Source organism: Centroberyx affinis, unplaced genomic scaffold, assembly GCF_046629955.1.
Source record: "Centroberyx affinis isolate AG114_WGS23_722 - 3 ecotype Tasmania unplaced genomic scaffold, CSIRO-AGI_Caff_v1 ptg000336l_1, whole genome shotgun sequence".
Lineage (NCBI taxonomy): Eukaryota > Metazoa > Chordata > Actinopteri > Beryciformes > Berycidae > Centroberyx > Centroberyx affinis.
The window spans coordinates 1-18,099 of record NW_027279011.1 but is presented as its reverse complement, the minus strand read 5'-3'; the positions used below and the strand labels follow the sequence as shown (position 1 = coordinate 18,099).

Below are 18,099 nucleotides of genomic sequence, written 5' to 3'. Positions count from 1 at the left end.
TAATTTGCTGAAACATACATTTTTGTATGTTGCGTTGCGTTCTGAGTCTCCGGGCCTCCGCTGCTATGGTTTAAAGTAGGCTGATGTGTGCCAATGGTTTGTCTCATACGGCTCCCGCAACTAACTTTCAAGACTTATCACATGAATCCATAAAGTCCAACACTGAAGAGGCGACTTTACTTCGACATCCATGGGAATATAATCGATCAACCCGAGAGCTTTTGCGTCTTTAACATCGTCCAGAAGAAACGCTGTCGTGGAGGTGAGGTGAGTGTTTGTGCGCACTTCAGAGGATTATCTTCATATAATCTGAGTAACTGTCACTTGGCCCTCAGTGTGTTGTTTTGCGATCAGTTTGATGGAATTATGATCGCAGTGGGTGGTTTTGTCCGAGTGTGGATGGAATAATGCATTAGTTTGGATCAGACACTACTTTCATAGACTTAAATGCTCTTATGGCCACTGCAACCACATGCTGTTTATCATCATCAATCATCATCATCATCACCTTCACCTAATATCACCCTACTCTGTCCATAAACGTTGATTCACACATCATGATACAAATACAATGGGGGAGTGGAGGAAGTCAATTGACATAAATTGACATAAGTTGATTTTTCAGTCTATAATTTCTCATGTCAACTTTTCTCCTGGATGATGGTTGTTTGGCAGTTGTGGAATCAATGCAATTTCATTTCAGCACTGAGAAACTTCAGTAACAGCTTCAGAATTGAGTAGCTTGTGAGTTACTAAGGTTAACTATGTCTGTGTCCCAACACTTACTTCTAGATCTCTGTAAATCAAAGATAAGCGTCAAGGAAAAGTGGTGTCAGTGGTTGGAAGTACACAAGAAATAAGAAATGGCTACATGAAGGCACACTGATCTTGATCTGGCTCCATCTCCATCAGTCTTATTCAGATTCTGGCTGATGAGGTCTGTTTTTGCTTTAACATGGTCTGATAAGTGCAAGGTAGAGGCTTGTGGACTAATAAAACTTCCATGACAGTGTAGGCACACTTCTGAAACTGCATATAGACCTCAGTTGTCCCCGCACTTAGTTGCTTGACTGAATATTTATATTTGATTAAGGTGTTGAAAGGGTGATTTGATGTCCTGCGGTAGATCATTTGTATAAAAAAAGATGGGAGGAGTCACTGACAACCAAGTGGCAATGTCATCATCTCTGCAAAGAAAATGAATCAAGCATTAATTACATTAGTCTGTCCTTTTTGTCCTTCCAAATCTGATTAGTAGAAGATTTCTGACCACCAATTTTCAGCTCTATCCACATCCTGGCCTGCCTGCAGCATCACTTGCACTATCTGTCAGGTTTAAATCATCTTTAATGAATAAGTGATTGGCTCCGAACTGGCAGATGCCGCTCGGCTGATGATGTGCAGGACGGGCGAAGGTTTAACAGCTGTGCCAGGGAGGATCTCACTTTTAGCCAGCAGAAACCCATGTCTTCTCACCTTGATGGATTCAGGTTAAAACACCAGGTCAGACGAAAGCCCTTAACATGACTCTTCAAAACACTCCGCATTCAGTAAACCTATTGGCTCAAACAATGGCAGCGTTTCCAGTCCATGTCCTCATAGTCCTCCCTGTGTGTGGATAATGAGCACGTGGCACTAATGGAAACTCTATTTTGGGCTAAATCCACTGAAAGATTAAGGATATTATTAATGCATGCATATATAAATTTCATGAAGGAGTGAACAACGGAGGGAGCCTGGAAAGAGACGACAGTGACCGATATAAAGGGCTAATTATAGACAGACATGGCAGAGACTCGGTGGCTGAGACTTAGTGGATTATTGTATTATTATTCAATGGGCACATAATTCTAACTCCACTGACAACTTCCACACAGCGTGCCGAGCCACCTGCCCGTGGGGAGGTGTAGACGTTAACCAGGTTACTTGGAGAAGCTGGCAAGGGACCGAGAAGAGTAGTAGCCTAAAGTCTTCTCAGGTAATGGCAGGTTCATGAGAGGAAAGTGGCCCACAGCCAGCTGAAGCCCCAGCAGGAAGGGCTTTGCTTTTAGAGTAGAGGTGAGCCTGATTGAATGATACCGATGTTTGGATAACTCTCTCTCTCTCTCTCTCTCTCTCTTCTTCTCTACAGTAAATGCAACATAAACGTATGAAAAACTTGCAGTTCTCATGCCGTTTCCCAAGTGCCCAAAGCAGGAAAGAGCTCAAGAGTACAGCAATACTTTTACAACAATACAAATGTATGGAAACACTAATAACACATTAGAGCTGGAAGTTCAGTTACTGCAAATGTCAGTAAACCATCAAACTGAAACTGTGCACTGGATGATTATACTGTAAATAGAGCGTGTGTGGGAGACATTCCTACAGAGGCATGGAGGTTTACGCTGCACTTATTTGTTATTGACAGATTCATCCAATCTGTCAAGTGTTGATGGGGTTTCTGTTTTGCCGTTTGTTTTTGTCTGGATCCAGGACTACCTCAGCTGTTATTCTCAAATGACGTGCGACGCCACCCTTCTTTACATCTCTTTCATGGTGTTTTGTGTTACAACAACCGTATTGCCTTCATCCTGTGCACAGCTTTCACTCCATCAAAGCTCTCTAAATATCCTGGCATAAACCCTGAATTTCATGCTACTGACGTCGGACAAAAACACTTACCTCCTGAGAAAACATCTATTTCCCTTTCATTTACGAGGTATTGAGATTAAGAATCTCTTTTTTTGGGGCGTCATGGTGTCTCAGTTGGCTAAAGTCTGTACTGTGTAACTATGATGTCCGGGGTTCAAATTTGGCCTGGGACCTTTGCTGCTCAAACCCCAAATCTTTCCTGTCTATCTTCACTGTCAACTACCAAATAAAAATGGCCAAAACAAAATCTAAAAAACAAATCTCTTTTTCAAGGGAGGCCTGGCCAAGAAAGCAGTATTAAGACAGACATAAAAGTTGCAGGCAGACAACATGCAACAAAAGACAGAAGCAAAATTCAGTCAAAATCAGATAAAAGCTAAGAGCAAAGACAAATTCACCACATAGCCTAAGTGCTCAATAACAAAGGCCAATACCTAAGAGCGCTTATTTCCATACTATTTGTATGTACTTAAAAAATTATAACATTTTTAACAATTTCATAGCCCCAAGGGTCATGAAACTCACCCAACAAGTAAATGGCTATGTAAGGAAAAAAAAGTTGGAGTTGGAGCCAATATTCAATATTCAGAGCACTGCATAGATTACTGGTGAGGAGTGTTTGGAAGGTGAATTGTATTGTGTTCTCAGGTAGCAACCTTTGATCAAATTAACTTTCTTTCCTTCTGTCCAGTTGACACCCATTGGAAAGGAAACAGATTCTGTGCGCTCCCAAGGTGAATTCACAGCAATGACGTATATAGCTTTCTGAATAGTAAGCGACTCATGGAAATTGTGTGAAGATTCATAGTTATAATTATGTTAGTTCATAATAATACAGCTTTTGCTTCCTGCCATTAATTAGATAGTGTCCAATAAATAACAGACATGATTTATAGAAAATTATTTTCAGTGATAACGCCTACCTGACCTTAATTGTCCTCCTGATGACCACAGCACTGGCGATAGCACCATGGTAGAAAGCCACAGAGAGACAATAGGCCAACCTGGCTGGAATGAGTCCCCTGTGATTTCAGCTCTAGTTGGCCCTTGTTTGAGGACGGGGTCAGGATGTGAATGCTGGTAATCTGCCAACTCCTCTGATTCCAGGAGAAGTCTCTCTCAGGCCTGGGAGTTCCCATATAATAATGAATCAACAGTGAAAGGATGCAGATCTGCAGTGTGGATGCACAAACATTTCCTCCTTTTGACATTATATAGATTTAGGTTAGCGGTGAATTGTAAACAAATGCCCCCCACTTATCCTCTGAGAGAACCTGGATAAGATGCACAGCTCGACTATTATATGTAACATACTTGTGATGTGTAATGAGGTGGAGGAGTATGGAGAGACTGCATGGGTAGGAAGGAATAGAGTTGATCATCTTGATAAAATTATTTTATCAATTTAATTCAGACAGTAAGCAACATAGAGAGTTGATTTCCTTTGATACAACTAACATGGCTTCCATAGAGTTTTAATAATGCTGCCATGTAAATGAGCGTTGTTTCATGTGTGGACAGAACATGAGACTCAGAGAGTTAGAATGTTCATCACATCTGACACTGGAATGTTCTTTCAAGTGATGCTGTTGCCATGGTAACACATCAGCTTTCCGCGTCTCGTGCACCAAATTGACACTGATTTCCATGACAACATTGTCAAACGTTCTATGGCAGCCATTGTAAGTGTACCAGTCAAATGTCTAGTCTAGTCTAGTCTAGTTTATTTATAGAGCCCTTTATCACAGTCAAGTCTCAAAGGGCTTTACATACTATCATTAGATTAGATTAGATTAGATTAGATGTTCTTTATTGTCCACAAGGGAAATTCATTTTGTTCAGGTCAGTATCATACTAACAGACAAGACAGTAAATATATAAAATAGGTAAATAATATCACATTAAAAAAGACACCATAGTAAAAGACACGAGGAACGACTCAAAATCTACTAATTCTGGGAATGTGTGTTAGCACAACAGGGCCAGTTCTTCCAGGCGGAGGGGGCAAGGGGGTTCCGGGGGGTTATGTTTGTTAAGAAGCCTGATAGCAGAGGGGATGAAGCTGGCCCTGCCCCTGTTTGTTTTGAATACAGGGGCAGCATATCCCCTACCAGAGGGCAGGGTCTGAAAGCAGGTGCTGAGGTTATGAGTTGAGTCCCTCGCGATCTTACTTGCTTTCTTCACCGTCCTCTGGTCATAAAGCTGTTTGGCTTTGTCATATACATCATACACATGTCATATACAATACTACATCATATATACATACTGCATATATATACCTATCATATACATCTTTTACTACATCACCGCGAGTGTAGATTTGAATGGGAATGACCTTTCCATCAATTCAAATTCTGTGGATGAACATTAGCACACCATTCCTGAAAAGCAATTGTATTTGTATTGCACCATTGCAGATATCAGTCTTATTGTGTGTTGCACAATCCTTTCGCTCTCAGCTTTATGGCTGGAACATCACTCACTGTCTCAGTGTTTTGTTAGCTGAATCCGTGAAAATCTGATTGCAGTGCGGTGACTTGTAGCGTCATGGAAACAGACAGTCGTGGCTGTACACAGACACACAGGAACGCGCGGCGGCCAGACAAACACACTTCCACTGTTCCTGTGTGACGCTGTGATCCGTCTGCTCCGAGATAAGGACAAAGGACCGGTCTGTTTTGTTAAGGAAGGTTGACCGGGAAATGGGCCCTGCCTCTCTCGTCTGTCCTTATCTGACAACATTCACTGTGGGAAATGGTCGTTTATCACCCTCTGTTATCAAAAAGAGAAATTAATGTATCCAGACCTATCTGGCTAGCAAGCGGAGCCAAGGAGGGTTTTAATCCATCATTTCTCCTAATTGTGTTCTGCGCCAAGCCTGAGATTTATGATTGATGGGATAGTAAATTGTTGTTCAGTTGATCTGACTTATCAAACTGAAACAAAACCGAAACAAGTGAATGTGCTTGTATTTGGTATTGTTGTACAGATAAACTTCCCATGTAGGCTATCATTTATGTACCAAATGACCACAATCGTAGATTTTCACCTAAATAGTCTTTATTAGATTACTGTCACTTCTAGGCATATTGCAGCCAAGATACTCAGGCGCCAGTCAGTGAATAATAGGGGAGACCAGGATTGGTAGGCACACTTTTCACACTCATATGTCATGCCATTTCTCTGGTGTAATATCTGTCAGAATCATCTACACAGCAGCAAATGAAAGACTAAAATCTCAGCTCAACACAGAGTTGGTTTGCAGACAATATGGAGCTGTAAGTAGACTATGGATACAAAAAATGAATCAACATAAATTGAACCAGAATCAGCAGACAAAAATATTCAACAGAATATGTGCCCATTTTTGAAAGGAAAATTCCACCCTCAGATACTCTTACACTTTTATATATCACCAATCTGTGAAGTTCAAAGCATTCCAGGAGTTAATTTGGATATGGTATTGTAATATACTGTTGTTGGACACACTTTCCCTCAACCTGCCTCATCTACTTCTACTTCTGATTTCCTAGATTTCCCAGAATGACTTGCAACAACCCTAAGAGAACTTTCCTGGACTTGTTGTATTCAGCTGTGGGTTTTAGTGTGGGTGGAGAGAGCGATAACAACAGCGATAGTAACAGCAAGAGAGCGAGAGTTTCCAGTCAAGAAAAAGCAAGAAAAAGCACCCTTACTCAAAACACAACATGACTTGTGGCTGCATTGCATTCTGGTCTATTGAGGCTGCTGTCGGTGGAGAAACTGGTCTCTCTTCCTCTTCCTCCCACTGTGTCCTCTTGCCTTATCTCTCCGACCCATACTGTACCCATAAAGCCATACAGCTTAGGAGGTGTTTGTGAGCAAATTTTACACACAAGTTGCTTGAATGTCAAGCAGCTATCCATTGCCTTATTCTTTCTACATCTGCCTGACACTGTGGCAAACATATTAATATTACAGTACGTTTTTGTACGGAAGCGGCAAGGAGGAAAAATAAATGTTTGTGGTCAATGTCGGCCAAAACAGAGTGAGGAGAGTTTATCCTGAGTTGTAGAAAAGTTGTTAACATGTTAGTCCAGGCTTATTCCCCCGGTTTGAAGATAAATTATTGTAGAGCAGGCCAAGATGGTTGAGTGGTTGTGTTACAGATATTGATCTTCAGGCGTTAACAAGTACATAGAGTGTTCAATCCAAGGGATACGTTTTTGTTGCCAAGGCGTTGTTTCAACGGGACAGTAAAATTGTGTCGTGTGTTTCACATTGGAAATGCACTTTGTAGAGGGAAGTTGCCCAAGGTGCATCATTTTTAAACTTTGTATAAACTCTAAAAGTCAGGACTGTCAATCTATCTGTCTGTCAATCAAATACCTATCTATGTTTTTTATTTCTTTAGATGTTTATTCATCCATACATTTATTCACTCTTTCACTTTCACTTATTTGATTGATTGATTGATTGATTGATTGATATGGCCTTGGACTGCTCTGCTCAGCTTTGTTTGTTTGCTTGACCTTGATACTGTATCAGGCAAGCTCTCATACTTTTTGCACATGTATGGCTGATAAATAATTCAGTGGAAATGACTGTAATTCCCACTGCCACTCCCTTAGAGGTGAATACTCTGCTCTGACACAAGGCTAATTACCAGACTGTTTCAGCAGTACAGTATTGAGCTATACTCTATGCTAAGACAATGGAGAAAGTTATTATAATGCATTATTTTAGCAATTGTCATTGAAAAGCTTATTAAAGTCCCTGTAGGATTGTTGCATTTAATACTAGCTTCAAGTGCAACACATCTAGATGTAGACATAATTCAGCACCATTTTTGTAATTGTACAGATCGTTTTATTTTGAATTATAGTATTAGAGTAGACTACAATCTACACAATTAACCAAGGGAATCGGAAGGGATTGACACTATGAGGGAGCAAAATTAATTCATCAACATTCATATTCACAGTAGGGCTTTCAATTGCAGTTAATAAAAATGGTCAAAGAAGAGAAAGTATGTGTAGCCATCTGTATTTAGCCATCTGCACCCTGCTGTTAATCAGCCATGTAATCCACACTAAACCTGAGAAAATTAGAAAACCAAACTTCAAACACACAAAGCTGTACAGAATGGCTTCACAGAGCATCTAAAAGGCAATTACCGTGAACATCATGATCAATGTGGCTCATATTTTCAAATTTTAATTAGCTTTATGAGAGAGAGTGCCAGTGAAGGCAACAGGGGTCTTTCTTGGAATAAAAACAATCACACTTGGAAAATTAACTTTCTCTGAAGAGTTGATTATGAAAAATAGATTATATATTTTACCCAATTATCTCCATATCACTTCTAACCTTTTCAGCTCATCTTTATGGAGGCTGCATATTAAACTGACAGGTACTGAAGGTCAGGGGTTCAGAGGGCAGTTGTTTCCAGTATGCTGCTTTATTTTTAGATGTGTAAATTACACATGGGTTACATCGGCTAAAAAGATGCAACTGTTAGCTTCCTCAGAGAGAAATGGTCTGTAAATGCTAAAAAAAAATCAACACATTACCTCATTTCAGTAGATAGAAGGACTGTTGTCAGAAAATAGAGAAGTTACCGTCTCTACCAGAGAGGCATGAAAAACATCGCTCTCTGCCAAGACAATTTTACATGCCACCAAGGCAACAGGCTTTTCTCCAAGTCACAAGTGAATCTGAGGGCAACACACTGTCTCTCTCTCACTGTTTCCTTTTAATTTAAGTTCTTTTTATTAAAGGTTCCAGTCATATGCATAGCAATCAGCACATTCATTCATGTTTAGACACATTCATTCATGTGTAGACAGAACCAACTGCTTTTTTTTCCAAAATATATACAACAAATATGAAAGAAAGTTTTACAGAAAACTAGATTACAGAAACAAAATAGCAAAAACGCATAAGAAAAAACTGTAGGTAACTATTTGTACAGGTTTCTTAGTTTAACAATAGCATGTCTGACCTGGAGGGATCAACCACAGTTGTAAGTGGTCACTACATTTTTAAAAACCTTTTAGAAAACCTTTCAAAACCCCTAACAATTATCATGTAGACAAAGTTGTGGAGAGTTTGGACCGAGGTTGCTTCTTGACAGTGGAGTACAGTCCATCCTATGGAGGATCTTAAATGTGGTCTCACTCTCAGCATTACTACTGAGAATACTCAAAGTATTCTCTAGTGCTGACTCCCACTTCTCTCACTGCTGTCTACCACCTACTGATGCCTGTTTGCCAACTTTGCCAAGTGCATAAATCCTGAGACGGTTGACTTCTCCCATGGCTGTAAAACCTTTCCCATATTACTAGCCTGTCTGTCCCAGACATGACTCACTACTGAATAGTATGTTGACAGCTCCTCTTCTGACTGCTGTTGTTACTCCAAACAAGGCCCAAGGCTGTCAACACATTCATGGTGTTTTGTAGAAATATGACGTGGCATGACATGGCAAAACTGAATTGCACGTAAAGGTTTGAAATGAATGTTTGGTGTTCCTCAGGGTGCCCTGTCCTGTGTGGGATGTTAACGGACTGGTGGCGAGCTGAGGCTGAAGGAGCATGGTGAAACACCAACCCTTACAGGTCTATGAGAAGCAGCTCTTTTTGTCCTTCGTCACTGGGATCTATGGTTGCCGCTGGAAACGCTACCAGCGTTGCCATGACGACAGCTCTAAGGTAAGAAGATTTTTATGATCACAAAGTATGGATAGAATAATAATGATCATAACAATGCTAATAATACTGTGATTGTTATATTAACAACAACAACAATAATAAAAATAAAATAATAATGATAATATTGATGCTATTATTAATAATTTACCAAATAATTAATTAATTGCAATAATGTTTATTATCACTATTATTATTATTATTGTTATCATTGTTGTTGTTGTTGTTGTTGTTGTTGTTGTTATTACTATAAGTATAGGTACTTGTATATTATACTGTCTATGTTTTTATGTGTATTCATACTTGTACAACCATATATATACTGTATTTAGGTAATTTTTTTCAGTTTTGTTAAATTTCTGCTATCTGTTCATTCTCAGTCAGTGTTCTGTCAGACACACTTAACTTTAACTACACTTTAACACTTTAAGCACCTTGTTCCTCCAACAGGCTTCAACACAACTTTACACAATAGCATTAATTATAGTGGCTCAGTCATTACACAGAACAGTAGAAACTAGACCAGGACTTCTCCTTACTGGGGAGAAAGCTGAACCTGAGTGTCATCTTGCAAAGGGCATCGGTGAAGTCACCGCTTGTGTCCCACTGTCACTGAAGTAAGAAAACAGCAGAACACAAACTGTGATGAGGAAGAGACTTGGGAAAAGTAAAAACAGAGAGAGATGATGTCAATAGGTTCATAGTAGATGCACCAGCCAGTTATAGGTGATGATATCTGTTTGCCTGTTGTGGTCTAGTGCTGTTTTAGCTGTAACTCAGAGCCATCATGACATTTACACAACCGCATGATTACATTTCAGTTGGAGCCTTACTAAAATACAGGCTCTAATCATGAGGACCAGTAAAGGGATTGTTATGCTCAGTACAGTGTGTGTGTGTGTGTACTTGTATGCACATTTCAGATCAGCGTTTATGTGTAGAAAGTAAATTCAGCACAGTATTGTGTGTGTGTGTGTGTGTGTGTGTGGTCGTTGGCTTACATACAACAGAGCACAACAGAGGCCTATAGAGCGACCGCACAATCCTGCTGAGCCTGCATTGAAACCTGATCACATCTCAGGAATAATTGAACAATTTTCCATTTGTGTGGTTCTGAAGGCCCAAAAAATAGGTCAGGCTTTGTCTGCGGCAGCACAGAATGACAGGACAGCAACCCAACGTGTAATCACCCAAAGCAAAGCTTTTATTCAGCCTGAGTTTTTGATTTTGGAATTACAGGCCTTAATGTTCAGTTAATCACCAAAATCATTGCTGATAATTGTAATTTTTTGGAAATTGGGGAACCTCTAACCTAAGGTTTGTTAATTTTTCTAAGATGTTTGTAAAGCTCCAGTTGAAATTCTAGTTGCATCTAATTTGAGACTTTCTAAAAATCATGAAAGCTTGGTTCCAAAATAAGATCCAATAGATTTTGATGTCATGAAGTTTTTTTTCTATTGGATTCCTAAGGGTCTTTTTGACCAGACGCTAGTTACTAGGGAAAACTATCCCGTGAATAAAGCAAGTCATAGAATCAGTGTAGTGTTTGTATCTTGAGGCCAGAGCCAGACGCCCAGCTGTGTTGGATCCCCACTGGGCAGCCACAGCCACTGCTGCTGGATCACTTCTTTAATACAAAGAGCCAGTGGCTCGGCCATAAATTAGTCCATCTACGGAACGTGTGAGCCGGGCACTAATGATGTGCTGACCAAGAGGCGAAACACAAGCACACAGCTGCCTCTCTCCTCGCCCTGTCCCCGTTTACAAAGCATCATGTAGTCGGACTCACAGCGCTTGCATTGAAATATTGTCTGTTAACACTGAATTATACATTTCTCCACAGTGACAAAGTGATATGTAGCCTACTGACTGATTTTGTCATTAAAGACAGTCGCACTTTAGTCCTGACCCAGGCCTGATTTCACCCTCGGTGTATCTGTATATTTGCTAACAACATCTTAATGTCTTCTCAGGCTCAGATTATCAGTGCTCTGAGCCGTTGAGCTGTTGGGATTGCCAACTTTGACAGTGGTGGGTTCCCTATAGTCAGTCCAAGAGAACTGGAAGGTGTGCACGTGTGTATTAGTACACCCTGCTTACATATTAATTATATTATCAACTCTTATGTGGTGTAATAAATAGAATAAAAGTGGTCTAATGCATGGACAAAGCTGCATAAATTTGATATCAGTACCTAGTGGAACTGGGTTGCCACATCTCCACAGCTCTTAATGCAGTTCTTTTTTGCATAGTTGACACAGTTATCTATTGATACAGTGTTGTTAGTGCTGAACTGACTCAAGCCAGCTGGGTCAGCCACCCTTATATCCCTTGATTAAGCCCTTGATTGTTGATAGTTTAGTTTTTGAATTTTCTGTTTTATACCAGAAAGGTCACTTGTTAGGTACAGTTTGGTTGATGAACTGTTGTGCAGGCCGTTTCAAGACAACAGGGCCAGATGTCCTGTTAGTGTTTTATAGTATAGTGTTTGGTTTATGGACTGAGCTGTCGCTCTGGTCTCTGGTTGTTGGCACACTGTTGAGTGAGCCGGTACAAGTCAGGCAGTTCATCCATTACTTTAGTCCTCGATTGTTGATTTGGTTTCTGGAGAGTCGAGACACCACTGACTGATGTTATTTTTGTGATTTGTAAATTAAGGTAATTCTATGGGTGTAAGGTATCACCCTACACACCTGGGACTAGTATTAGCTGGTGACATATAGTGATTTGTGATAATTGTACAGTAAGTACAGTAAAGTACTATTCCCTTGTGAATACTAGTTTTGCAATTCATTATGCATTATTGTTCAGTTTTCTATGGAACATCGAATCTAATATGCAGGTATAATATACTGCATAATTAATGTACATCAATATACTGTATAATTAATGCACAATCACAACACAATAACCATGTACACTGATTGTGACAGCTTTTTGTTTTTATCTGTCAGTAAGCCCAAGCTCAATCGACACTGACCTTGTCCCATACAGAATATACTGTACTGTAGAGTACTAATCAACTAAGGAAGGAAGGAAGGAAGGGAGGAAGGCTCTGTCATATGGTGAAGTCAGCACATAGATCAGGATTTATGGGTGCTGTCAGAAGTGGGGTGACAGTGGTTATGTTTGGAGGGGTGAGGGACCTTTGGAGGCCATACAGAACTCAGGAGGAAGTGTTAGATTGCAGAGGCATGGATCACTCAGATCAGAGTCATGCTATGACTGATAGGCTTGTCTCAATTACACTCATTTGGCGGTCTGTTTAAGACCACACACACACACACACACACACACACACACACAGCCTTTTGTACATATCAGCCCTTTCTCCTCCTTTCTCCTTCCAACTGGGTTCCCACTGTGTATGGAATTTGTAGAATAGCATGGAATTTAAAGAGGGTTATTCCAGACAGGGGAAGTCAGGGAATTTGAGAAATGCTCTGGCAAAGTCAGGGAATTTTAGAAATGGGTAATTTTACAACACCAAACCAGAATGTATTTCACAACTTGGTTCTCACATTCATTGCATTAGATGGTGGGTTTCAACTGTTTTTCTCCACAGGAAGGCAACATTATCATTATCATTGAAAAACAACATTAACAAACGAGGAAGGAATCAGATTTTTAGGTCATGGAAGTGCTTTGACTTTGTTATGAAAAGCCATTGAAAGGCCATGGACTTTTCCATCAGGGCCACAGTGGGAACCCTGCCCTTATGAATAATTATGAACGCTGTTAAGGCAACTGTATCGACGTGTTCCAACCTGCAGCCGCGACAGTATTGACAACGTTGTTTGGTGCGTGAGGAAAGATTAACAACGTGACTCTGGCTCATTGCCTCACAGCCTTGTCCTGTCACCTAAGTTACAGCTAGCTGCTAAACCAATTAAAAACAGCCCCTGGTACTTTGTCATATCCCCATCTTATGCTGTCATGTTTTTCCTGGCCGCATCACAGTAGAAGATCTCCCCATGCTAGCGTGCCCTCTCCCCTCCTGGGGCCCTTCTGTCTAAAAGTGAGACCTCTTACACGTCTTTCTGTTGAGAGCAGCCTGCTTCCTCGGTGTGGCCATTTGCTCCCTGTCTGCACACGTCTTGTTATCTCCCAGCCTCTAATATTAGCCCGGTGGAGGTGGTGAGGCCAGGCACGGTGCGGCGCAAAGCTGATCAATGCTCAACAGGATCTGGTGACTGGCCGGCCGTACACTATCCCCCCCCCCCCCCCCACGGCATTAACTGCTAATCCTGTTAATTACTGAAGGGAAGTGTCCTTGAAAGCAGCAGAAACTCTCCTCTATACCTTTGGCCCACAAGTCAAGCCAGAGGACAGATGAGGGGTTAAATACTCTAAAAAGCAGAATAGTTATTCAACCTAGCTGTCTTAAACACCCGGTGTCTGGTAAAAAAACATAGTCCAACAAGTCCTCACAATGCATTGAATTAAATGGTGCATTGTTTTTGTTTTGCTTTACAGTGGGAGTGTACATGGTTCATCATCTTGTGCAGCTCCTTCCTCCTGCTGCTCTTCTGGGCCTACTTCTGGTTGGTGGCTCAAAATGATTTCAACGAGTTCAACTTGTGAGTCACGTGTCCCGCTTTGAGAAAACATCTGACCGGAAGTGAAAAGCTGTCTAGCCAGGCCGCAGAGTTGAGGAAAAACTCTAAATTCAACCCCCTCCCCCCCTCTCTCATGCCTCAGGTCAGTGTACAACCGCTCTGGAGAATGGAAGGACGAGACGATCCCCATCCTCGCATCCACCACCGTGGGATTCAGCTACATTACATTCCTAATGGTAATCCTGCTTTTCATACCCATAAATATTTGCATACTTTGCTACTGCTGGATTAAGATCAATATAACTCACAGAATTTTGCTTCTTTTTCAGATTTTAGCGTTTTTTCATATTTCACTGGGGCAGCAGCTGAACCTCTACTGGGTTCACAAGGTACTGTGACTTGTCTTTTAAAGTCTGACTAGGAAATCGCTCAATTCTGCTCAAATCTGTGAGTTCAACCTGGTGTGTTTTGTCTCCGCAGATCGGAGTGTTGGCTACGCTGCTCACCACTATCTCCGGTGTGGTTTCTGTCGATGATATATGGGGGGACGAGTGGGACATCGTCCTTATATCTCTACAGGTCGGTCTGTAGGATAATTCAAACCAGATGAATGATATTTTACACCTTTTAATCTCACTATACACTGCTTACAGTTAACTCCAAATTGATTGATTGATTTTATTTGACAGTTTCATTTTAAAAACACCAGCACTGCCAAGGCATTGAGTGCATACATAAAAGGAAAAAGGATAAGGATAACACAAGGGTCAGGATAACACAATAAAGCCCAGAGGCTTATTTCCATTGTGGTCCTTTTGGGGATGGGGTGTGTGTAGGGGTGGGGTCAGGATGGCAGATCTGACATGGCAAGAATGACACAAAAACATTAATCAAAACAATAATACAATACACTCAGCTCATCTTAAATGACTGTACGAAGTACTTACTATATGTTTTCTTTATGTTTTTAATTGTTTTTCCCATTTAATTCGCTGCTTTTTGACTACATCATATGGGTTCTTTTAAAATCTAAAATATACATAATAGTCAAAGAAAAAACTGACCACGGGCCAGAAAGTGAGATTTGAAAGCCAGTAATCTGACCAAGTAATCATTGAGTCAGTGGTATTGATCTACAATCCTATCAAACCTCTGCAGATATATTATGGTAAATGTGTGCTATGGGACAGTAAAAACCTTACTTATTGCACTTTTAACACACATACCTGAGCCTTATACCTTATCTTTTTGTCCCCATTGGCATTCAGGCTAATAAACACAGTGTTGCACTGTGGTGGTCTTGGCTAAATAACCAACAAATCAATACATCTGTGTTTTGTCCCCAGTCAACAGCACCTTTCCTGCACATAGGAGCGCTAGCAGCAATCACAGCCATCAGCTGGTTGGTGGCTGGATATGTTGTCCGCAGGGAGAAGTCCAGTAAGTCTCCTCTTCATGTCTGTCTCTTATTTCAAGTAAAAACTCCCCATCATCACTGAGGCACTGTAAATGGTCCCCTCACATGTTTTTTAATTACATTTTTGGGGCTTTTGTGGGGTGATATGGACTCATGCAGGGTATTTTATGGCCGTATCTTGAGTTTTAACAAAGACTTTACAGCCTTTGCGCTTAATGGACTCCTCTATGTCAATTCTCAAAGGCCATCAGCTACCAGGATATAATTGATCAACTTTTTTTTCTGACTACAATTTCAGAGGCAGTATCACCATAATAAGTATCTATTAGGCAAAAGCTGAAAACCAGGGCTCCCTGAAAATTTGAAATATGTTCACAAAAATTCACTGTATGAGTTCCCATCACTCCAACTAAGCAAGGAAAAAGTGGTTTAATTAAATATTTAAATATTTTAATGTCAACACATCCAAACTAGCATATTAAACGAGACATTAATCAAGAAAAGGGAGCTGCTAAATCGGTCCTCCAAGCAGGTTACCAATGTTACCAACCAACACAGCCAAAGCTAAGAATTCATTGCTGTCTGACCTGGGCATGGTGATGGTCTGACCCTGACATCCTCCTCCTTCCCAGACTTCCAAGTGACGGTGTTCCTGATCTACATCGGCGTCCTCCTGGCTCTCTATTTGGCGCCGCTCACGTTCACCTGCCCCTGCATCATGGACCGCAACGACCTCAAACCTCGACCTGACGTCATTGGCCGACGGGGAGCGCCAATGGTGAGTCGGTGCATTGTCTGACCTCACTGTCTGATTCAGTCAAATGGAGGCTCTGTGGCTCAAAGGGTGGAGCATGGTGTCACAGCTGCCAAGGTCAGGTGTTCATTTCCCACTGGCACTTTGGATAAGAGCGTATATGCTCGTAAATGGGTAAAAGACGTAAATGGACTGTGCTCTCACTGACTTTAAAACAGTGTCCCTTAAAGTAAAAATCCACCCTCTGATACTCTTTCACCTGTCTTGTGGCTGCATTGCATTCTGATCTATTGGGGATGCTGTCAATAGAGAAATTGGTCTCTCTGCCTCTTCTACTATGGATTTCTCCCTGTATGGTTGTTGAATGTTGATGCAAAATGATGAGTATAGAAAGAAGACTTTGCTATTTGACATTGTCTGTGTTTGGCCAGTTATCCATAGTAATAAGAAAAATACAGCACTAAACAACAAAATGGACCCAGAAATGGATAAGGAAGATGACTGGATGTATACATATGAAAGAATCTGATTCCACACTATTGAGTATGCATTATATTTGAGTGCAGAGCACTGTATTCAGACCAGCCACATGAGGCTACTGTATCAGGGTCTGTTAGCACTACAGAGTCAACAACACACGGCACTGTCCTTTCACAGCTGGGCAAGCAAATACTGTTCCAGATCACTAGCTGTAAACAAATGTACAGTGCTGTTCAGAGCCGCATTGTCCTGCCCTCTGAAAGCACACACACACACACACACACACACACACACACACACACACACACACCACCTGGCTTTCACCTTCCTTAGCATACCTCAGGTGTCTGGAGATTTCATTTTGGGAATTAAATCACAAATATGGAAAAAAACAAAAAAAAACAAAGAGGGGAAGGCCAAATATTCAGACAAACAAATATGTTGTGTGTATTTTTATGACTAAAAAAACATGAACATAAGTGCATGTTAATCAGTATGTGGTGAAATATCATACCACTTAATTTTATTTTATTACTTTCATGTTTTACTTGCTTGTAATTATCTTGTAGCATCTTGTGTCCTGTAGCAGTTAAAGCATTTACAAACAAAAATATCTGTATTTTCTGCTATGATATATTTTCAAAGTGAAATATGGTATGTTCAATCGCATTTGCAGGTCAAATGTTACATTTTTACATGCCATTACATATATATTTAAGTATTAGTATGTTAAATGTCAGTGAAAAAGTATTTGATTGTGGACAGAAAAATATTTTTGTTTTGTGTTTTTAGTGTTCACTGTGGTTTGTCCCTCATTATTTCCTGTTTGTTATCTTTTATTTCATTTTTTTTTTTTACATGAATTAAGTCTAAAAATGATACAAAAAATGATCTCCATACAACTGATCCTTGTTGTGGTTACAGCAACTTGAGTGATTCCTCCAAAACACACATCTTCAACTGATTTCTATGACATTGAGTGGGCAAAATAGGTTGTAAGCTTCATCAAATAACATGTAATTACTTCCCACAACATACTTTTCCCTATGTTTGAAATTATGTCACACTCAGGTGTACTACAATAACCAGTGTTTGTGTCTATGCCTTTTACTGGCAATGTTTTGATCCAATGTGGATCTTTGTAAGGCTAAATCAAGTTCAAAAGTCCAATCTGTCTTTCTCTGTGGACATTTCGAGATAAGATAGATGAGATGAAACTTTATGATGAAACTTTAATGATTCAAGTAGAGGAATTGAGTTGTCGCAGCAGCAAAAGTAATGGGATACAGCAGAGAAGGAAAAGGAAGATAGAATATAAACACTAAAATAGAGTATAAACAGTAGCTGACAATTCCAGTAGTTGTTACAGTAGACTGTATGGGTGGGAAGTATGAGAGAGAGAATGAATTGACTGTTACTTACAGTCCTGATTTCTTTCTTAACCAGGGGTTACTAAATATGAAATATGTGCTGTACACATAAGTATGTATAAACATAACATACTGAACTGAAGGGGTGAATTTACAGCAATGTACATGATGTGCAAGTGTGCATTGTATTCACATT

At 40.4% G+C, this 18,099-nt stretch overlaps 1 protein-coding gene across 1 annotated transcript; it reads left to right on the top strand.

Moving 5' to 3' along the window:
- LOC139641070 (glycerophosphodiester phosphodiesterase domain-containing protein 5-like) lies at positions 1–16,077 on the top strand (the record flags this gene model as incomplete). Its single annotated transcript, XM_071515307.1, has 8 exons — positions 1–267; positions 9,152–9,326; positions 13,800–13,903; positions 14,025–14,118; positions 14,212–14,271; positions 14,363–14,461; positions 15,229–15,322; positions 15,932–16,077. Coding segments are annotated over exons 2-8 (714 nt in total), but the record flags the coding sequence as incomplete, so codon positions are not given.
- Positions 16,078–18,099: the final 2,022 nt, after the last annotated feature.